This window comes from Xiphophorus couchianus, chromosome 1 (genome assembly GCF_001444195.1).
Source record: "Xiphophorus couchianus chromosome 1, X_couchianus-1.0, whole genome shotgun sequence".
NCBI classification, from domain to species: Eukaryota; Metazoa; Chordata; class Actinopteri; order Cyprinodontiformes; family Poeciliidae; genus Xiphophorus; species Xiphophorus couchianus.
Window position 1 is genome coordinate 1,751,255 of NC_040228.1, and position 23,650 is coordinate 1,774,904.

The 23,650-nt window shown below is 38.9% G+C and overlaps 1 protein-coding gene across 1 annotated transcript in view; it reads right to left on the reverse strand.

The window, feature by feature from the left end:
- Positions 1-23,650, reverse strand: part of ctnnbl1 (catenin, beta like 1) — an 87,066-nt gene that overhangs the window by 60,976 nt on the left and 2,440 nt on the right. Inside the window, exons 2-8 of the mRNA XM_028016492.1 lie at positions 23,406-23,636; positions 18,565-18,671; positions 18,293-18,432; positions 15,863-15,960; positions 8,078-8,171; positions 2,225-2,316; positions 466-538 (exon numbers count right to left, since the gene is read on the reverse strand). Coding sequence (XP_027872293.1) covers positions 466-538; positions 2,225-2,316; positions 8,078-8,171; positions 15,863-15,960; positions 18,293-18,432; positions 18,565-18,671; positions 23,406-23,636 — 835 coding nt within the window. The remainder of the gene's footprint in view (positions 1-465; positions 539-2,224; positions 2,317-8,077; positions 8,172-15,862; positions 15,961-18,292; positions 18,433-18,564; positions 18,672-23,405; positions 23,637-23,650) is intronic.

Sequence of the window (23,650 nt, forward strand, 5' to 3'; positions counted from 1 at the left end):
AGATGTTGATTTTTTCTTTGTGGATGCTGAAATGCAGAGAAGGCATCTAATAACTGAGACAGCAGGAGTAAGGCAAAGGGAAGCTGGTGTGAAAAGAGAAGCGACTCCAAATGCAGATCGATATGGATTAGGAACCCGATCATCCTGTGGCTGTCTGTTTTTTAAAATTTTATTAAGCATGGAAAAGGCAGAAAACGACAGCAAATCTACCCAGAAAGATGGCGGAAAACATGACAGGTAATGTGAAATTAAAAAAAATAATGGAGGGAAATGAGATTTATAAGGAAGGGAGGAAAAGATAGGAGTGATAATGGGAACATGTAATGAGGGGAAAAAGAAAGGAGGGAAATGACACAATAAAGGGATGCTGACAGAGAATGCATCAGCATAAGGAAAATAATAAGAGAGAATAATAATTCTGAGAGGTTCAAAACCAGAGCAGAGCTTTTACAGAGAAAAACTTACTGTCATTATTCTGCAGCAAGATGGCCAGAATCTCACTGCAGTACAGCTTGTTAGCATCAAACGGCATCTTAGCCTGGGGGATGAAGAGAGGAGAGAGAACAGAGAAAAAAGAGAGAAAAAATGAGAAAGAGGGAGACAAATAGAGAAAAGAGTAAAAGAGAAAAAGAAAGAGGGAGGAAAAAAATGAGAAAAAAGGGAGAAAGATAGAAAAAATAATGAGAAAAAGAGAAATACAAAGTGGGAAAGAAAAAAGGTATTGAAAAAAGATTCAATGTTTGAAAGAAAAATAACAAAAAAATAAAAAGAAACAGAAAAAGAAAATGTAAAAAAAAAAAGAGAGAAAAAAGACAGCAATAAGAGAAAAGGACATGGAGGGGAAAAAAGAAAACAAGGGAAAGGGACAAACAGGACAAACAGACATGTATTTAGTGGTCCAGCTCAGAGGCTTGGGTCTCCAAACTGTCCAGGTTTTCCACATGAAGCTCTGCGGTTTGCAGCCTGAAGCAGCGCTGCTGCCTCACACGTCGTCACATGAAGCAGAGCCACAGCGCTTCCAAATAAATCTACACTCATTTATTTCAATCACAATAACCAACAGAGTGAAAACAGAAAAAACTAATGACCTTCGAATCAACACAATATCTGAATTAGAGGCAATTTGAGATGAATATACAGCTACAACTGGCAAAAAAAAATTCATTACATCTTGATATAGTTATAAAACTTGCTTTATGAAGTAACCAAATCATCATTTCTAAGCTTATGCAGTGCAATGTTCACACCGGCAGAGAGGTGTTTAACAGCTAAAACCTCATCTGACTGATTTAAGTCATCTTTCATCAGATTTATCTAATGAAACCTTTTTTGGAGGAAGACAGAAAACCACTAAGCTTTAATCCATCTCCATGATTTGAATTTGATTTTTAATTCAAGTCTAATATAACTAGACTGTATAAAAATGAAAACTCTGTACTGCAGATTCACATGACTTTAGTTTTGCATTTCACTGTAAAAATACAAAATGTTACTAAGTAATTCTGGTTTACTTCCTAGTGCAAATATCTCAGTACACTTGAAGTAATAATGTAAATAAACTGGACAATTTACTGTGTTTTAATTATTCCTTTTCATTTCACCACTGGCATTTTCGTTATTCATGCAAATACATCAATTGCTTCAAATAAGGGATCTTCACTTCTCATGGTTACCGTAGTGATCCCACTGGTGATGTCTTCACCTACATCTAGTGACTGCCAAACAATCATATCAAACTAAATGCAGACTAAAGGCACAAAAAAGCTAAAAAGCACCAGATGAAGAAGAAATTTATGATAATCAAAAATCTGAAAGATAAAAACAAACTGAAAAGTGAATTTACAATGAAGTTCTATGTTTGCTGGGGAAGTTTCTAAGCACGGGTGTATATCATATCAGGAAAATATGAAATTACGATGCTATTGCTAAAAATGCTGATTAACCTCTATTTTTCTAAAACTATAGATCAGATGTGGGCATTGCTGCCAGCAAAATCATACATTGTCAATACACAGAGAGCAATCTTTTATCAAATCCTGTGTCAAGCAGTACATTCCCATTCTGATATGCTGCACACTAGTATTGCATAGTTATAGTGCAGCTCTGTGTCTAAGATAAAACAAGGCACCTTACTACATTTTAGTAAAGTACAGACTGGATGGGAGAGTTTTTCCTACGTAGGCTGTCCAAACAGTCGACTGGTGTCAGAGCGTCAAGTTCTTACCTTGATTCTCTTCAGCAGCCACTGCATGAGTCCCTGCTGAGCAGCTTCAGTGCACAGGCCAGGTCTGAACTCTGCCATGTTTTCAGTAATAGCTGCAGAGATTGAAAATAAATAAATAAAAATCAGTCATGGAACATTATGTCTGCCAAAAAATGACTTTACAGTTTTTCTGGATAAATCTGGATGGAATGAAGCAGTGAGTGCATCTAAGAACCAGAAGGTTCTGATCTTGAGTGTTTACCCAATCTGATAGTTTTCCCCTTTCCACCATATCTATCATCAGAACTACTAAATAACTGGAAAGCAAAGGGCGCTGAATAGGAGATTGTTTTATAGAATTTGAACCAGCTGAAGCTAAAACTGTCACTTTAGGAGTTTTGGGTAAAACATAAAACAGTTGTTTTGTTTTTATCATAAATCCAAAACATATACATTTATGCACAGTTTTGACTTGATTACTGCTCTGAGTGTGTTGTTCTTTCACCAAATTGTCTTCTTTTTGAGTTTGTATGCTCAAGTTTAATAATCTATTACTAAATTAGTTGATGATTATTTCAATAACAGGTTCATCACGATTAACTGCTTCGGCTCAGAAATGTCTATAGAAACAGTATAGGGTGCTGAATGTTCTGCACATGTGGCTGTGGATGAATTCAATAATCTGGATGAATGAGTGAGTACTTTTGGCATTATAATACACACTTAGGTTTAAATTTTACTGTTAATGCTGTGAAACAGTGGGATTTAAACTTAAATTTGATGTGCATATAAATTAGTGCTGTCAATCAATTGAAAAAATGTATCAGATTAATCACACTCTGGTGCCATGAGTAATCACAATTAATCACTGTGTCTAACTTGTAGTTGTTGCACTGGGAAAGCCGGACTCCAACCAATTAAAACACAAGCAATTATTTGGGGGATTTTTTTTGCTCTTTTTTTTGTAGCAGAAAGCAGTTAAAGTAATCTCCCAGCACTCAATAGCAGCTAAGGGAAACGTATACCATATACCACAATACAGCTAGAAGCAAATTTGTTCAGGGGACAACTGACAGATAAGATATACTTTATTTTCTAGGTCTTGAGTGCACCACTCCTTTCTCATGCCGCCCTGGTTAACTACCCATATTAAAAAACCGCCATGTTTTCAAAAAATGTTTAAGAACATGTTTTATTCTCTTAAACCAAACATGTCTGAAGATTCCCAGTTTTTTAGGTTTGTATATTCAGGAAGCCATTTTGCTTTAAACATTAATTAATGTAAAAATGTCCCTCTCCATTCATTTCCTATGAATTTGAGTGATGAGGCAAAAGTCTGCTTTTGCCTCATTTAGCCTGCGTAATTCCTGCACGTGAAACTTTGAGCTCATACACGCAGACCTACACACAGGGCTAGCAGCGCAACACAAGAAAGTTTTAAATGTTCAACTTTTGTTGCCATCTGCTGTTGCGGAAAACTTTCACCTTCTGCTGTTGTTCATCGATTCTTGTGTCAATTCCAAAACAAGCTGCTGTGAATGAAGTAAACGTCCGCAGGAATAGGTAGTTCAATTAATGTGTATTTTGTAATATTAATGCTTTAGAATTTTCAGATTAATGCCATGTGTTGAAGTTGACAGCTGTAGTCCAAACAATAATAATAATTAAAAAAAAACAGTACATGTGAGATTGGTTTGGAAATGGAAGTGTAAATAGTTTTGTGTGCGCTGTGAGATATTTTTACCTGATGTTCACACTGCAGCCTGTTAACAAAAAGGGTTTCCAAAGAACGGATGGATGGAAACCGCAATCTGAAATTCCAGATCAAACCTGATCTTATTAAGCGGATCGAGTATCAGTCGGGTGTGACTAATCTAAATCAAATCTGATTTTTCTCTCTGTGCGTTTCCCCCAAATTATCTTATAATTCTGTTCTTCCAGAGGCCTGTCTCTGTAATTCATCCCTTCATCAGAGCAAATGGATGCTGGGAGAGAGTGAGAAAGAGAGAGAGACAGCAATGGAAGAATGAAGAAAACGAAGAAAGAAATGAGCAGAAGAGCAAAGTAGAGGAGAACAGGGTGGTGGACAAGTCAAAGATGAGGGATGAGAAACAGAGGGATGCTAGAACTGAGTGAGGAGCAGCACGGCAATACGGGGGAAAAACAGCAACATCTGGAGAGATGGGCTGCAGATGATAGAGAAATGATGGAGAAACAACAACGGAGGAGGAGATAGAGTGCAGGGGTGCAGAGAGAGGAAGACCAAGGCCCTTTATCAGGGATTCAAACGGAGCAGACAGCATCCTGGAGGAAAGCAGGCCCAGAACAGAAAGCAGCCAAGGCAGACAAAAGGCTTATTCAAGCTTGGAGAGCTCCCTTGATAGCTCTCTCTCTCTCTTTTATACACACACACACACATGCATATACACAAATTCAGAGGATGCGCGAGTGTTGCTCCCGCGATGAACGCCACAAACACACACCCCAACAGCCCTTCTGACACACGGCCTCAATCTGGCAACAAAGAAAGAGAAATCATCTCGACGGACTCATTCAACACAAAAACAGCTGAGGGGCAGAAAAGTCGGATCCATGTGAGGCTAAACGCAGAGGACAGGACTTTTACAGTCTTCTACTGTCCTCGCTTTTAATGCTATTGAATGAACCAAATGAATGACTTTTAGGAGATTAAAGAAAAATACAGACTGCAGAAATATTTAGAAAAGAGCAACTAATTTGACCACGAGGTCCTACACTGTCCCTACTGGTCATCTGCATATAGTTGTTGTTAAAGGATTTGCACAGGTTTTCCCAAACCTGAACCTCGGGACGCAGAACGACAGACCTTAGATTGGTCCGTATTCAAGACTCTTCATTTGCAACAAGTCACCAAAAGCTCGCCAGTAAGCCTTCCTTAAAGCTGCAGTATATAACTTTTATTTGTTTTTTTTACATATTTGTTAAAACTGTCATCCTTGTAATAGTTTGTTACAAAACACATAATCTGTGGAACCGATTTCACCAATTTTATTGATTAATCAAATTTTTGGGAAGATTTAATTGTTGGAAAATCTGAATTTCTTTGTTCTCCAAAGAACTCCTTGGATTTCCATAGTTCAGATTGATGTCAACATGCCCAGGGCCACCATCTTGTTTGACAAACATGTTTTACAGTTTTTATGAATTTGGACTTTTTATTCAGGTCAACACTAATAAATATAGTTTAATACAAAATATAGGTTACTAATATAGGCTTTATTTATATTTATTTATATTTATAAGAATAAAGCCTATATTTATTCTCGTAGTAATACGAGAATAAAGTCATATGACAAAGTCGGAGTAATACAAGAACGAAGTAGTAACTTTTACATTTTAAAGTTTTTTTCTCATTAAAACAACTTTTGTCTTATAACTTGAAGACATTCTTCTGGTAAAATTGTATCTTTATTATTTCAATATTACAACTATATACTCATACTTGCTCGTACTACAAATATTCATGCATCCTGGTCCTAATACTCCAACTCACAGAAGGGACGACTGACATAAAAGCTACTTTATGAAAATATGTTCTGTCATTTGTAATGTTCCTTTTTACAGAAAAAACCATGAGAAAGATGATTCAAATCAGATATCGAGTGCGGTTTGAAAAAAAAAAAAAATCTTTTTATTTTGAAGCTATATTGCCCAGCCCCAAGAACATACCATATCCAAGTAATTTTTGGTGTTCCAAATGTTCATTTAGTCAATCATATTTTTACAATATTCTCTTTTTCCAAGAGAATATTATACGTTTGAAAGCAAAACATTTTTTTAATGTTTAGACAGCAGGGGGACATGCTGCTAAACCTCAAGAATACCAAACAGGTTTGTGTAACCCTGCTGTGTGACAGTAAAAAGGAAATCCACGAGGGCTTCCTGTCAGCCCTCTCCCCAAGCCTCAAACGGCAGCTGCTTAAAGACAACTCTTTCTAGCGGTTCTGTATTAAACAAGGTCAGACCTATCAATTGTTCAGAATATTGAAGCAAGCTATTTTTATCCATTATGCAGTAAAGAAACTGTAGTCACTGCAGAACTTGCGGGGTGCAGTGAATGCCCCAGATTTCTCACAGATATATCTACCTTTCAGGTTTGAAATCTAAAATCACCACATACCATCTAAACAGCTTTTATCTTTGTCATATGAATATCACATATGAAATCAATTACATTTATTTAAAACTTTAAAATGTAATTGATTGCAGCAGAAAAGGTTAAAAAGATGATGATTGAGGAAAGGCTATGGCTAACTATAAGGAACAATGCAGGAGTACGACAATGTCCAAGGAGCTATCAAGTATTTTAAAGAGATAACTATTACTGCGTGGAGATTTCTTATTTTACAGGAAAATAGCAAACAAGTGCAGGGTGGAGTACCAAGGTAAAACCCAAAAAGGCAACACAGAATCTCCATGGAAACAAAAAGCCCAGCTAATGTGCAAAAACTGTAGTGCAGGAAGAAAAAGAGAGTACACCATTGCAGTGCTGTGCAAAATATATTCTGAGCTCAAATACTGAGTCGAACAGTGTAAGCTGAACACAAGAAAAACATCTAGAATGTAAATAAAATATGTTATGATGAATAAAACAGACTCACTGCAGCAACTGGACAGGCCCTGTTAAAATGTGTTACATTTCTCATCTCTGCAATTCTGCTCAAAACATTATCAATGTTTGTGCAGCCTGTTTGCGGCTGTTACAGACTGGTTTAAAGTAAACAAAAAAAAATAAAGAAAAGAAAAATCAGTAATCCAACATGAACCTCAGTAAACATGTTCCTGAGCTGTTAAACAGTATTTTACACTAGTATGGGATAATAAATCTCAGGTAAAACTGGAGTTCGACACTGACATAAACTTGGGTACAGAGACTGCAGACTTCATCATATCCCACACTCATGTTCAGATTGGCATACTCACATCTGATAAATAAGAGCCAATCTGAATAATATGATGGATGCCAAGCTAATCCAAACCCATTAGCTTTGCTATTGAAGCTGCTGTTGCTAAGAAATTCTTTATGTAATAAAATGTTTTGAATTGTGTCAGTAATTTGAACATATTCCATAAAGCGCTGTTCAAATCACACTGACCAAGCAAAGCGCTTTACAGTATAGACATATTCACCCATTCACATTCACAAATACAAACATATATATATATACAGGATCCACTTAATGTAATCCAAGAAAATAGTTAGTCCACAAAAGTCTCATGTTCCAAATAAAGCATCGGCTGCCTCTGAAAACCACAGAAATTTCCAGAATTATTTCTCACAAGGTTTTCATTGTAATTTCTATTTTTTTATTTTCCTTCTCTTTTTTTGCCATTTTAGGTAGTAAATACCAGAAATTTGCCAAGGAGTGATCAACATGTGGCAGGAGGATGCTGGAATCAAACCTACAACCTTTCAATTGCAAGACAACCACTCTACCACCACACCAGTCACACCCAGACATAAACATTGGTAGAAACATAAAGGGAAAATCTGGTGGAATATGGTATTGTTAAACTATATTTAAATAACTTATTAAATCCTTATTAACTCATTGTCTTAACTCTTTTTAATTAAGGATTTTTTTGTTTTGTTTTCTGTATTTGTTGCACTTTCCGTGTCTTTACATTGACAATGTAGTGCAAAACTCTGTAATGTTCTGAACACAACACAATGTTAAAAAATGTTTGAAGCTTTTCTGATAGTTTCTGATGTCCTGCTGCTGAAATAATTGCTCTCTGGAGACAATGAGTTGAGAATTGCAGTAATTTCTACATTTGTTGCTACATTATAAGATGATAAAAGTTGCTTGTTTACAGTGGAGGAAGTTTTCTTACCAAGCGTGTTGTAGATGCCATCAGCCTCTTCTTTCACTTGTTCATCAAGCCGCTCCATATTCTGCACCAGCAAGGCCACCACCTGTCCCTCTAGCTGCACATAAAAAGTTAAGACTTTTTTACAGCAGCAAAACAGCAATATAACAGAAAAGAAATACAAAAATCAAAATACAGATTTTGCAGATGTAACTTTTACAGGTCATAAACCACAATCTTTTTTCTGTGTAGATGTAACCAGGTATAATTTAGAAAGGTTTTATGAATGCTGCTATTGCGATAGCTAGACAAAATATTCTGCTCAGATGGAAAGACGATTCCCATATGCTCAATGGTTCATGGATCTCGTCCCGTTCATAACTTACGTCTGAAACAGAAGCGTTATTTTGAGAACATCTCTAGTTTAAGAGGTTACGGCAACTCTTCCAAGAGTTATAGATCTAAAAAAAAACAGCTCCAGCTGCATGTGAATACAAAGGTGGAAGTCATTTGTATTTGAGGGAATGGTGTGAAAGTGACACATCAGGCTTTAATGGAGGCTCAGTATAGAGTTTAGATTTATGGCCCGGTCGGGTTCAGGCCTCTGTGTGTATGATAAGGCTGTTTTCAGCACCGAGAAAATCAAAAGAGAATCTACAATATAAAGTTGTGTTAATCTATTTATCATAGTCTAAATACAGAAGAGGACCAGATAGTTTAACCTGTTGAAGAAATAGAGATAGAAAGTAGGGTGCAGAAGTTAATCAGGCTGTAGCAAGCACAGTGCACTGCATGAACACGTTGCTCCGCTCCCATCAATCACACATCCCAGATGATTTGACCTTTTCTCACCTTGCCATTACAACAAGCGACAAGATGAAGCTGGAAGACGCTAAAAACAGGAGAAGTTACACCACTTACTAAAACGGTGGTCAAAAAAACGAACGCAGTAAAATTGTAAATAAAATAATATCCTGGGTTTACCTCGGGCTTGGTTAGAGCTAATTAGTCGGATCGGATTGGGTTAAAGTCTAGTTTAGCACCTCAGTAACTGAATTGCAGCTCCAATTTACAATATTTGGAAGTGAGTATTTATCAGTCCTCTTTTTAAAATACAAAGTATGGCATTCACACAGTTAAATTCTGCTTTCATACCAATCTGCTCAGTGTCTGTTCCTTTGTTACACTTCAGTTTTTAATTACATAGTCTGCTATGCTAATTATTTTTATGTTAAAATAAAAAAAACTAAATATGAAATTTAATCATTGATCTCTTTCAAACAGAAGAATCAATTCATCTCTATAGAACAAAGTGTAAATGTAGCTAAGAATATTATTCTGAATTGATTTTATTTTGTTAGTCATTTCGTATGACTGTAATTTCAAAATTATTTATGAATTTTCCTGGATGCCCCTTAATTTAAAATAAAAAGACTCCTCTGGTAAAACTCAGAGAGCAGTCAACAGTCTTCGGGGCAGATTTTACGATTCTCTGTAGAGTCTTCCTCTGTGCAGCTGGGGAACCACACACAGACACAATAGCAGATGATGCTTTCAATAGAGCATCGACAGAAGGACACCAGCAGTTTGTGAGAAATATTGTACCTCCTGAGGACTCTCAGGAAATATAGTCTCTGCTGCACTTTCTTTAGCAGTTCTGTTGTGTTTACGTCCCAGACCAGGTTATTCTTGATATGAACTCCCAGGAAACGAAAGTTTGACACCCTCTCCACTGGATCTCCGCAGATGTTTAGCGGCTGAATGTTTGTTTTACTTCTCCTAAAATCCACTATGATCTCCTTGGTTTTGGCTGTGTTTAGGATCAGGTTGTTGTCTGTGCACCATGCTGTCAGTCGCTCCACCTCATTCCTGTAGGCAGACTCATCCGCCCTGAGATGAGGCTCACTACAGTTGTGTCGTCTGCAAATTCAACAAGGGTGGTAGTCTGATGGACTGAAACATAACCGTGTGTGTACAGTGTGAAGAGGAGAGGGCTCAGCACACAGCCCTGAGGAGAACCAGTACTGATGTTGACGGCTGAAGAGGTATGGAGGCCCATTCTGACTCTTTGTTATCTACAATATAAAGTTGTGTTAATCTATTTATCATAGTCTAAATACAGTAGAGGACCAGATAGAGGACCAGGAAGTCCTTAATAAAACTACAGAGAGGATTCCCAGGTCTGCCAGTTTGCACACTAATCTGTCAGAGAGGATGGCATTAAAAGCGGAGCTGAAATCAATGAAGAAGATGCCTGCGTTGCTATCTCGGTGCTCCAGGGGGGACAAGACTGCATCTTCAATTGACTTGTTAGCTCTATACAAAAACTGGTGTGTGTCAAAAGCGCGAGGAATGAATGTCAAAATGTGACTCTGAACCAGTCTTTCAAAACATTTAATCACCAATGGGGTGAGAGCCACTGGTCGGTAGTCATTCAAGCAGGCGATGGGAGACTTTGTAGGAATGGGAACAATGGTGGAGGATTACAGGCAAGATGGGACTCTGGCTTGAGACAGGGACTGATTAAAGATTTTTGTAAAGACCCCAGCCAACTGCTCTGCACAGTTCCTCAGCACAGGGACACCATCAGGTACCGCTGCCTTTCTGGGGTTGACAGTCTGTAGCGAGCGTCTCACTTCATATTCCTCCACCTTGAGGATAGAGGTACTTGGTTGCACTGCTTCATTCGAGGCAGCTGCCATTGGAGGCTCCGACTCAAAACGAGCGAAGAAGTGGTTCAACTTCTCCGCTAGTGAGATGTCGCCTGCTCCATGATTGGTTCTGTAGATGGTGATGTGCTGGATTCCCATCCAAACCTGCCTGATTGAAGAGGCAGGTTTGGTACTCTTGTAGTACCTTTTAGTTTCTCTGATCCCTCTCTTTGGGTTGCTTTGTGCCACGCTGTAGAGGTCCTTGTTCCCAGACATGAAAGCAGCGTTTGTAGAGGTGGTAATAATATGACATGAAATATGTTAAATGAAATGTATATCATGCCACATGGAAAATCCTTATGCGCAACTCGCATGTGAGTTATTAGTGGAACTTTAGAATCGAATAACAGAGGCATCAAGGATTTCTCTATACAAGCAATGAAGACCTTTTAATTGGAACATATTGTACTACAAGATACTGGTCAGTATTTTCTGTCTTCTCAGGACAACCCAGAGAGACTGGTGGTTCAGGGACCCTTTGTGTGCTGGACTCAGAGACTCATGGACAATGGAGAATGTGTTGGGGGCCCTGAACCAGGACTGTGAGAAGCAGAACAATAAAATCAAAGGAACATCAACCCGGAACTACAATTTACTTCTGCGACCCGAGGACAAGGACTGTGCAACACTACGTTATCCTGCATCGCTGCTAAGAACTTGTTTAGTGTTATAATTCAAGCTTATCTCTACCTTGTTCAATTCTTGCCAATATGACCAATGATGATGTTGGGTGAAAATCATTGCAGGTACTGTGGTCTGCAGTTCCATTTGTGCCTGCGGGTGGTTGCCTCTGGGGCCATAGGAGAATTTTTTCCCTTGAACGAAAGATGCATAAACTGGGTTTTTCGATCCTATACAGGTGGAACTGTTGGCCATGGGACAGCAATGCACTGTAATTATACATTCACTGTAAGGTAAACTTGTTAACGATATATTGAATAAGATTGTAATTGTGTTATTTACATTAACGTTTTATCTTCACTGGTTCATAAGTAGACCTCTACCCATACAATTCTCTTTAAGAAAATCATTCCTAATTAGAAAATAAGTGTACTTATTTTAGGGGGGATATGTAGAGGAATATAATTATATTAATAGTTAAAAATTATGTAGTTTGGTGGTTTCACACTAAGATATGTTTTAACCTAAAAGAAATGTATTGTGTCAAATGGATTGGGATTATGTAAGAGCGGAAATACTCTCTATAGAGTTGTTTTTCACTGAGGAAATCTGGCGCCATAGAAGGTCAATTTGACCTAGCTCCCGGCTTCCCCTTACGTGCGAAGCCGAAGTGAGACGGGAAGAATATCTGGGAAAGAACTGTTTGGATAGATAAGAATAATAATTGGCTTGTTTTGCACCTTTGAAATGGAGCAGATGTTGGAGGTGAATAGGTCTTAATATTTCCAAGGAACTTCCAATACACATCCAGTGTAAGACGGAGCCAAATGAACTACGTAAATGGAGGAAAGCAACGCCATTGGTCGAGGCTTCCCAATACATACCAGTAGAGCTTGGACCCTATAAAAAACTGATACCAGAAGTAGAAGGCAAAGATTTTGGGACTACTGTAACAATGTGTATGTGATGTTTAGTTCCGCAGATGTGCATTAAAATCTCTTCTCGTTTTGACTATGAGCAGATGGAGTTCCGAGTCTTATTTAACCTTTATTAATATACTCTATGAGTTTAGGGACCTTTAAATTCCTCCATACATTCCTTTCTCTACGCAGCCACTGGACTTCTCTGGTCATCCATGCCTTTTTGTTTGGGAAGATCCGGATATGTTTTTTCACTATAACATTGTCAGCGCAGGTCTTGATGTAACAAAGAACACTGTCAGTCATTAATTCCAGGTCTGTATGTTCTCAAAAGTCCCAGTTTGCTCTTTCAAAATAATCCTTCAGCTGCAGAGAGGAAAGCTTGTGATGGTTCTTATGGTGGTATGATCAGATTTCCTCAGGGGGGTATATACAGAAATCAAAAACAGTGACATGTGGTCAGACTGCATCAGGTGTGGTAACTGTTTGGGTCTATAACCCAATTTGATGTTAGAGTAGATCTTATCCAATGTACTGAGTCCTCTGGTAGCGCACTTTATATGTTGATGGAATTTGGGGAGCACTACCTTTAAGTTGACATGATTAAAATCTCCAGTAATAACGAAAACTGCATCTGGATAGCAGCTCTGTTGGTTATTAATGCTGTTATACAGTGTACTCAAAGCCGAATTTGCATTGGCAAAGGGTTTAATGTAAACAACAGTGATCATTATTATAGTGAACTCTCTAAGTAGATAGAAGGGTCTGCCTTTCAGAGTCATATACTCCAAGTCAGGGGAGCACTGGCTATCCACCGTCACAGTGTCTGTACACCAGGTGGTGTTGATATACACACAGACTCTGCTTATTTACAAGCGGTGGTTCATGTTTAGGCAAGAGGTGGTTCGCCCGACATTAAGTGAAACAATCCAAGATAATACCACCAGAAACACAGAAAAAGTGCAGAGCAGCTGTATCTCTGTGCATCGCCAAATAACAGAGATTTTACATTTTAAGGTTGAGGGGGAGGCAGGAGGACATTTGGACATTCTCAGGGCAGCTGTGACAGGAAGCGAGTGTTATCAGTCAAGTTGAGATTGGATACTTATAACCAAACAAAGATTGTGGACTGCCAGCAGGTGGGATAAAAGTACTATTACAGATGAAAGAAGATGGACAGCCAAAGCAGATTTATATGCCACAGAGAGCGCCCTGAATCATTTTGATTTATCTTATCAAGGGTAACACCTGGCCTTCTGGCAGCAAAGACACCACAGCTGCAGGCACTACAGCAGCACAGAGGAGACAAATGGAATCAACCAACCAACCTCACTGCCCTCAAACGGCATCCCTTCGAAGAAGCTGTAAAGAACAGTGAGGTTGTGGGCGCTCCGTTGGGCAGTAAATGAACTGCATTTATATTATACCTCCACCTGGAGAGGCTGGCAAAGCAAGCTGAGCTCCTGTCTCACCCAACAGTAGGTAAGAAACCAATTTAGTCACACAAAATGTTTTCAGCTAGAAATGTTGATCTACTGTCTCATTATTAGTTATTATGTTCGATCAAGGTTAGTTAACTAAACAAAACATTCAGCACAGAGAAAACAAAATAAATGCTATTAAAGGTAAATAACATCAAGCTATTTACCTTTAAATAAGGTAAATAACTTGATATCCTCTAAAGGATATTTCTTTTCCAAAATTTAATTGTACACAATATGCATATCGCACCCTGGACAGAAGTTCAAACTGAATGAAACTTTTTTTTTTTTGTTCAAATTGTCAACCTGTCACAGTGGCAGGTGCGTTGCTCCAATTTACATGCTACTTCATAATTTTATCCGCATTTGTTCAGTGGTGGGTGCCAATTTCCACCGCTTGGTTTCAACGCTCAAGTCAAGTTTTTGGACATGTAGCATAAAAAAAAAAAAGCAAGAAAAGCAAAATATAAAATCTTTGGCAGTATTGCCCAGATGGAAATCTGTTGGGTAAATTGTATTATTAGTATTATCAAATATTTGTTGTATCATGTAGCCTTGTAGTTACATTTAGATAATGTTTCTGTATGTTAAATAACTTTGATTCTATCCTGAGACTTCCCTGGGAAATAGGGGTGACAGCTACTCACAGCAGCTGTTGCCCTGCAGGACTTCCTACAAGACAGAGGTGTTAGTTGCTCCCAGCAGAGTTTTACAAGCCTGCAATAAACTCTGCTCTGTGCTACAAAGCCGTTGCTTTGAAGCTATACAACGTGTCCTATTCGACGCCGTGCCTGGAGCAAGAAGGATTTAGATTGTAGATAACATGTGTTTAGTTTAGTGATTGTCTTTTAGCACTGCAACTAAAATGCTTTGACCCCACCCCATAGAGTTGCAGTGCTCAGTGTGAGAGGGTTCCTAAGAGCAATAAAAGAGAGGAACAGACAGATGTGTTTCAGAGCGGTTGGAGATTTGTAACTGAAAGCACATCTCTGTCTGCTCTCCTCGCGAGAAACAAAGAATCTAACTCTCTTGTCTTTCCTGTGTTTGTTTAATAGGTATTTAGACCTGACAAAATCATATTCCAAATGCAAATCAGATGCAAAGACAAATGATGCTGAAAAGTTAGTAACTGAAAGACAAAGACAAGGCATATACCAAACCAAGTGACACTGGCTTCAGAATCCACACCTGCGTACATCAAAATCTTAATCAAAATATAATTTTCACATCCATCATGAAAGGCGATGGCATTTATTTTTAGACTGTAACAAGAATATAAAAGCTGTTTTCAAAGAGAATGTCAAATAACTCTTCAATGTAGATCTTTTCTGGATCACCAAGTTTAGAATAGACTTTTAAAGTTACACACCAGACACGTATTGATTTTAAAGAAAGAGAGAGAACGTGTGCTGGTGCTACAGGACCTTTGCAAAAGAGAAGAAAACATTGAAGTCAGAAAATAACCTACATTTGCATGTGCAAACTCCAGTAACTCAAAGCTAACATAATACCTGCAGAAGAAAAGTGTTCAACCTCACAGCTCAGACCTGTGAGCCAGCAGAGATAAGGGGTCAGTCCCCACAGTAACAAACAAGACATAGAATATTAGATGAAAAACTGCTGTGCCACCCATCACTTCCTTCCTCCGTTAAAAGGTAGAACTGAACATTATTGCAGTTTGACCTTTGTGTGAAAACATAATGGGATATCAACAATATTGATGCTCTTATTGAGTGGGTATCTGCTTGGTTCACAGACAGACTGAAGTCAAATAAACAGAAGGAGCTAAAAATACTGTTTTATTGTAAAAAAAAAAAAAAAAAAAGACTAGAGCCATATTAAAACATCACAAAGTTATAAATAAAAACTAGCTTAAGACTTCAACCAAAAAGTTTAAACTAAAAAAAACATTTTAATGTCAATGAGACCCAACCAAAGTCCTATTTTGTATTCACTAATGATGACCAATAATCCATTTTTCTCTGCCTAGTTTGGATCCAAAAGCACAGAAACTTAAGTATTGATCCACTGAGTCTAGTGATCAATAACAAAGACTGATGTCGATTTTGAACTCACCAGGGCGTCAATGAGGACTTCGGCTCCCTCCTCACTCTCATGGAGCGTGTCGATATCCGTCAGCTCCTGTAGCAGGTCCACCACTGCTATGGCAACATGTGGTTGACGTTTAGAAAAATAAAGACAATTACAACACATTTTCATCATTACATTTAAGGGGAAGATAAAAATGATTACATTGAAATTAACATTTAAAGCTGCCCTTCAAATAGGAGAAACGATGTAGGCTTCATATCTGGGAAACTTCAAAAAGGATTCAAATGGTTAATCAATAAATGTATTGATTGATCAGGTCTAAATCCCTGCTTGACACAATGAAATGCTTTGGAAGTGTTAAAAAGCGACAGTGTCAGTTTTCCTTAAAAGTGCATGCCAATGTGCAATCTGAATTATTTCCACATTTCCCCAGGTACACCCCTATCATTTCTTCGCGCTACAGTAAAGATTTCCTGAGACAGGACGTCTCAGGAAACAGCCAATCATGTGTGGTTGACAAAAAATATTTAGCCAATCAGTATAGCTGAATTTAACGTCTTGGGGACGCTGCATATTTCCAAAAAATAAAATATAAAATAAATTTCTTCCATGCTACAGAAAATGCAGGAAAGTTTTGGATCGCTATTGTGACGAAGCTGACGATGGTGACAACGGCAGTCGAGAGAAAGTTTAATTCTCCGTCTTCAATGACAACACGGAGGATTTTCCACATGGCTGCTAAGCTACAGCTCCGGCTCCTCAGCATGTTTTATTACTTTTAGCCTCCATACTTCTTTACTCTTTTATGTTGTTTACTTTTTCTGTTTATCAGCTGCTGTCATTTGTTCTTTGCTGATAATCAGTTACAAACAGGGATTTATTTTATGCTTATGGTCTGTATATACATGTTACTGCCCCTTTAGTGGTACAGTTTCTTTTTCTTTTTTTTTTTGGTCTCTCTTGTTAAATGTTTTCAACCAATAATGACAAAACTGCAACTGCAACTTATTTTGAGATTCCTAGTAATTTGAGAAAGAAAAAATGTCTGGAGACTTCCATTAGACGCCTTTTGCAACACTAGTTATACTACATGGTTATTTGTCTACAAACCAATAACTTTAAGAGTCCATCTTCTACAAGTCTTACAGATGTTTAAGAACATTTGACTCCCTCATCACATCTCTGATGTCTGAAGGTTTCTCCGTCAGTATTTTAATTGGTCTTTGGTTTGGGTTTGAACTGGGCCACAGCAGAGTCTTGACTCTTTTCCTTTACAGCCACACACACACTTGTTCTTATTATTCTGTTTCAAGATCATATTCTAGCCAGGCTTTAGGAGTCGATTGGAACGGTGTCACATATATCGATGACTTTAGCTTCAGCTGCATGGTATTCAGGCCTGGTAGTGGCACCACAAGCTGAAATCATCACTCCTTCATTTCACTGCATGACAGCTGGAATGAGGAGTTTGCACCTGTACTGTATGCTAGTCTTGATTTTTACCAAAAGTGGAGCTGTTCACTCAAATTCTGCTTCACAAACAGGTTTGTCCTGGAAATGCTTTGACTGTATAATAATTCTTATAACTACATAAACTAGGGATGCATTGATTTTACTCTCTTTAAGAAGATATAAGAATTGCATTAAGGTCGCCCCCCCCCCAGTCTTTTTGCTGTTACCATTTATTAACTGTTATTATTACTAGAAAAGGGAACATCACTTGATGTCACATGTTAAACTAGCTTTGGCATTTTAGGATAGATGTTAGCATATTTATAACAACTGGCAATCAAAAGCCATCAAACCCAATGTGTATTTTCTTTCTGATATGAATTTTTAGCATGAAGAGCTTTCCAAAATGCTACCAGTATTTCCAAATCCAGGATATTACCTGGTTGAAAGCTCAAAAGGATAAAACAGAACAACTCTGCTTTACTTTGTTCAGCCTTCCTGTTATCTGCCATCTCTCTTTCTCTTGGCTTAAACAAACTGAAAACATCGAATAAAATACAGTATTCTTTTAAATAGCTTCTTCCATTCTTATGCTTTGTCTGGTTTCATTTTTTTAGCTGCAGATGCATCCATTGCTACAAATGATCAAGCATTCACTAAAGGAATGCTATGTCATTGTATTTTTGGCCATGTTTATTTCATTAAAAAACTTATCTGTATTTTTCTATGCGTTTTGTATAAAATTAGCTTCCGTGCTTACATGAAAAATCGGCAGAATCTGTCAATAGATCAATAACAGTAGCCCTACTTGTGATGTGTTAAATTTCATTAAATCGCAAATTCTGTAAATCTCTTGTATCCTGATTTGTACAAAGCTTAGAGATAACAGCTGGGACTGTAACTGTGACAGACAAATTTTCTTCAGAAATCAATGGAGCTTAACAACCCGGGAGGAAGACGATAAACACCAATGTGTTCTTCAATAGCTATTCAAAAGGATATCAGTGTTTTCATGGCTCAGGAGGCCCAGCAGTGAGTGGACGGCGTTAAGCTCCACCAGCAGGTGGTAGAGATCCGGCATCGTCGCGATTACATGCATTTCCTGGATGATGTCATTCAGGTCCAGCTCTGACTCCATAAACCTGATCATAAACAAAAGGAAAATGTCCTACCAGATGCTTTTGATTCTGCCCAAATATTACACATTAACTTGCAAAGAAACAAAGTGTATGACAGTGAAGTGAACCAAAATGCGTCATTGGTGATGGTCTTACTTCTCTGGATTGTCTGGAAACTTTATCCTCAGCTCCTGGTTTTTGTATGACCTTTTCTCAAAGGTCAGAATCATTTTCTTCACTGAACTCTCGTCAACCGGCTCTGCCTGTTTGATTAGTGCAGGAGTGAGAAAGAAAAGATGGGAAAAAAAGACCATGGAGGGAAAGAAAAAAAAAGGTTTTTATTGAAGCAGCTGTTGCAATAGCAAAGGAGCCATCAGGGTGACCTTAATTATGTGAGAGGAGCACAGGTTTTTTTCCCCAATCTGGGGGATATTTCACTGAAAAAGGGAATCCATTTAACCTCCTGATGGCTTAAAAGCCATAAATTGCTGGGCAGATAATGACCAGTTAGGACATTTCAACTGGCTGACATTATGGAACAATGCGGCTCTTGGCTTTGAGTACCTCTTGACAGTGGGAATCTTTGAAAAGGCTGCAGAGAGGGATTATAGGAACCTAATTATAGAGGTGGCAGTTTTCAAATGTCCTACACATGATGATGGCATTGGTGACACCAGAAACTCTCCTGGCTGAACCGTTTCCTTTTCCTTGTGGTTGTTTCAGTAACTTTTTAGGTCTCATCTGAAAAACGAGCCAAACTAATACATGAAAAAAGCTATAAAAGTTGGATTGTATTGCAAATAAAATAGCGGTACTGTTCGGGTTTTCACACAAACACATTTTTTTATATAAAATAGATAAATTAAACAACAGGTGTATCTCCAAACCTCAGGCTTTCTATGCATTTTTCATGAGTAAACTGCAGATATTTGCAGAGCTCTCAGCCTATTTTTGACCTATTTTAAAAGTCAGAAATACTAAAGTTAACTAAGAGTTTACAGCAAATACTTGTAAAGAGGTCAGGTATTACATAAACAGACAGTAAAGAAGGATGGACTGACAGTAGGTGGATAAAGTCAGCTGACAGACGGACACACCAACTAGCAAAATACGGCAAAGAAAGAAGTTTAAAAATACATTTTCTTCTTCATATTTATTCGAGATTGAGGAAAATACCTTAAATTCAATATTTTTTTCCAGACTCTGTAGGAAACCTCCAATAATAAGTAGATACAGTGGGGGAGTATTTGATACACCGCTGAGTTTCCCCACTTACAAAGAATGAAGAGGTCTGTAATTCTCACCGCAGGTACACCTCAACTGTGAGCGACAAAATCTAAAAAAAAAAGATAATAATTCCCCCCTTCAAAAAAAAAAATAAGAAAAAAAAATCACACATTTTATTGCAAGGAATAAGTGAAGTAATGATCTCACACAGGTGCAGCTCCAGGTAATGAGTGGAGGATAGAAGAGGCTTCTTAACGCTGAACTAACAGGACTGTGAGAGCCAGAGTTCTTGCTGGTTGCTAGGCAATCAAATACTTATTTCACTACATAAAATGCTAGTCAACTATTTAAAAATCATGCAAAGTGATTTTCTGGATTATTTTTACATTTTGTCTCAAGTTGAGGTGTGCTTTGTACTTTTAGCTGAGACAGTAAGAACAATTATTTATTATCAAATAAGCCACATTAAATAATTATTCAATGTCTACTATTGATTTATTTAATAGGAGACATTTAAATATTGTGTTAACTTTAACTTACTCATGTGGAGAAGGTTATGGATTCAGTTTGAGTTTCTGCTGATCCAGGAAGATTAAAGAACAGAGGCACCGACTTTTAGATTTTAAATTCCCCAGTAGACATTCATCTTTAAACTTACAAGTAAAAACCCCAGCAGAACGTAAGTCATTTTCCTTCATATTATCTGCAACATCACGGAATAGTTTCAGGATATGTGCAAAAAACAGGTGTGAAATTAGAGGTTTGGACTTGAATAATGCTATCAATATTAGCAAAAAATCTCACTTGAAAAAAACACACCTGAAAATATTTTTTTTTTTACCTTTTAAAAGACTTTGGTGTGCAGTATTGATTAACCTCAAGAACTAAAGATAGGACCAGAGTGAGAATGAAGACTAAGCCTGCCAATGAGCAATTAATCATTTAATCACATGATCAATTAAAATGAGTTCAATCATATCCATTCTGATGATTAATATTTTTTGAAGGGGAACATTTACAGAGACATCATAATCCATTTTATTTATGGTTTCAGTGTGGTATGGTTTTTATTTTATGTTGATTTTATTGTTTTTGGTTGTCATGTTTTATTTTGGATATTTAAAATATCTTCCAGTTCCAGTGCTAAGTGCTGGTTACAAAATTACAATTTATTGATCTCTTAAAAAGCAAAAACTGGCATTATTATGTGATAATCAATATATCAATATATAAAACAACATGAAGGAGGTCTGGGAAGGTGTGAGGACCATCACTGGCCTCAACACAAAGACCAGAGTCGTTGGGGGAACAATGGAGAGGGCAAACGAACTGAACAACTTCTTCAACAGGTTCAACCAGTCCATGGCCCCCCAACCCCCTCTCTCACTGCAGCCACCCCTGTTCCTTACCACACACCTCCCCCCAGACAACACTACACTGACAACCCCCCCCACACACCTCAGCACAACCCCTGCCCCACTTCACCACAGACCAGGTCAGAGAACAGCTGAGGAAGCTCAAGCCCAGGAAAGCAGCAGGGCCGGACCAGGTGTGTCCAAGGCTGCTGAAGACCTGCGCTACTGAACTGGGAGAGCCACTACAGCGGATCTTCAACCTCAGCCTGCAGCTAAGGGAAGTGCCCACCCTCTGGAAGACATCCTGCATCGTCCCAGTGCCCAAGAAGAACAGGCCCAGCGAGCTGAATGACTTTCGGCCCGTGGCACTTACTTCACACCTGATGAAGACGTTGGAGCGGCTCTTCCTCGGCCTCCTCAGACCCCAGGTGGAACATGCCCAGGATCTCCTGCAATTCGCCTACCAGTCAGATGTTGGTGTGGAGGATGCCATCCTCTACCTGCTGCACCGGGCCCACTCCCACCTGGATAAGGGCAGCGGCACGGTGAGGATCCTTTTTTTGGACTTCTCCAGTGCCTTTAATACAATCCAGCCCCTTCTGCTCCAGGATAAACTAAACAGCACGGGAGTAGACCCGCACCTGGTCACCTGGATCCATAGTTACCTCACCAACAGGCCGCAGTATGTCAGGCTGAAGGACACCGTGTCTGACACTGTGGCCCCCCAGTGCTGGCCCCTCTTCTCTTCACCCTGTACTCCTCTGACTTCCACTACAACTCGGAGCTGTGTCACATACGGTATGCTGATGACACAGCCATAGTCGGATGTATCAGGGACGACAGAGAGGAGGAGTATCGCTGTCTGGTGAGGGACTTTGCTCTCTGGTGCCACACAAACCACCTGGAACTCAACACCGCTAAGACGAAGGAGCTGGTTATAGACTTTGGGAGGTCCAGACCAAAGCCGAGACCAGTCGCATTAGAGGGAACTGAGGTTGAGGTCGTGGACTCCTACAAATACCTCAGGCTGTGGCTGGACAGTAAACTGGATTGGTCAAAACACACTAGCCACCTGCATGGGAAAGTGCAGAGCAGGATGTACTTCCTGAGGAGACTGCGGTCCTTTAACATCTGCAGCAAACTGCTTTGGGTGTTCTACCAGTCTGTGATTGCCAGTGTCCTCTTCTACACCGTGGTGTGCTGGGGAGGCAGCATATCCAAGAAGGACACGTCCAGACTGGACAAACTGACCAGGCGTGCCGGCTCTGTGGTCGGCATGAAGCTGGACTCTCTGGTGACGGTGGCAGAGGCGAGGACACTGAACAAACTGCTGGACATCATGAACGATAGCAGCCACCCTCTACACGCCGTCATCAGCAGCCAGAGGAGCCTGTTCAGTGACAGACTGCTGCTTCCCAAGTGCCGGACCAATAGATTTAAGAACTCTTTTGTCCCCCATGCCTTCAGACTGTACAATTCCTCATTGGGGGGGGGGGGGGGGGGGGGGGGGGGGGGGGGGGGGTGACACAGGACAGAGGGTGGAAGGAGTAGTGACCCCTTGTATTTTTCTCCATACTTATCAGGTCAAACCACATAGTGCAATACGATATCACTGGTCAATCTATCCGCCAAATTCTTATATTTTTTTTGTGTTGTATTTATATTTACTTATATTCTTATATTCTATATTCTTATTCCTTGTTTCTTGCATAATTTAAGGTTTTTCTTGCATAATTTAAGCTTTTGTTTACTCACATTTGGTGTGTACCTTAGTATTTAATTTGTATTTTGTATTCTTTTGCACGTTTGCTTACTGTGTGTTATCTTTGTTTTTTGCCTGGGAGCTGCTGGTAACTTCAATTTCCTGAGGGAGTCTTCCCAAAGGATCAATAAAGTACAAGTCTAAGTCTAAGTCTAAGTCTATTACTAGAAAATGGTCTTAATACAGTATTAGTATTTATCACAATAATTACTGGGACAATTTATCGTCAAGCAAGATACATATGTTATCGTGACAGGCCTGCTGGAGAAATGACTTGAGAAAGTAGAGTCATTCAAAATTACACAGTTTATACCATACGAGTACTGAATCATGAGTAGTTATTATGTTTCACCAGGACAATTTTTACAATCACACAATATCTGTGTTTGGTGCGATGGAGAAAAGCAGAAGATGAAAAATAAGAAAATGCCAGAAGTTTGAGACTATTTCAAACTAATGATGCACCAATCAATCGCCTATTAATCGGAAATTTATTTCTTAACGCTAACAGGTTTGATGATGACAAAACTTATTTTTTATATCTGGTGCATTAAATGCATACTGCAACAGATGTGTTGCTTCACTTTGTTTTACATATGAATTTTGTCAAATAATAGTAATATTTGTAATACTGAAATAGTAATTTTGCTCACCTCTGGTTCTTCCCCATCCTGGTCCATCAGTTTCTCTAAGATCATCTTCCTGTCTCCAGTCGGCTCTTCAGTTTCTTTCATTTCAGCTCCTCCCTCTCCTCCTCCCACCTCCCTGAACCTGGCTGCCTCCCTCGGTCCCACACCTTTCTGCTGCTTCCCTCCTCTGGAGTTGTCGTCTCCTCCTGCAGCTCCTCCATCCTCTCCCCTCGGGCGCTTGGCTCCTCTATCAGGCTGAAGGAGAACAA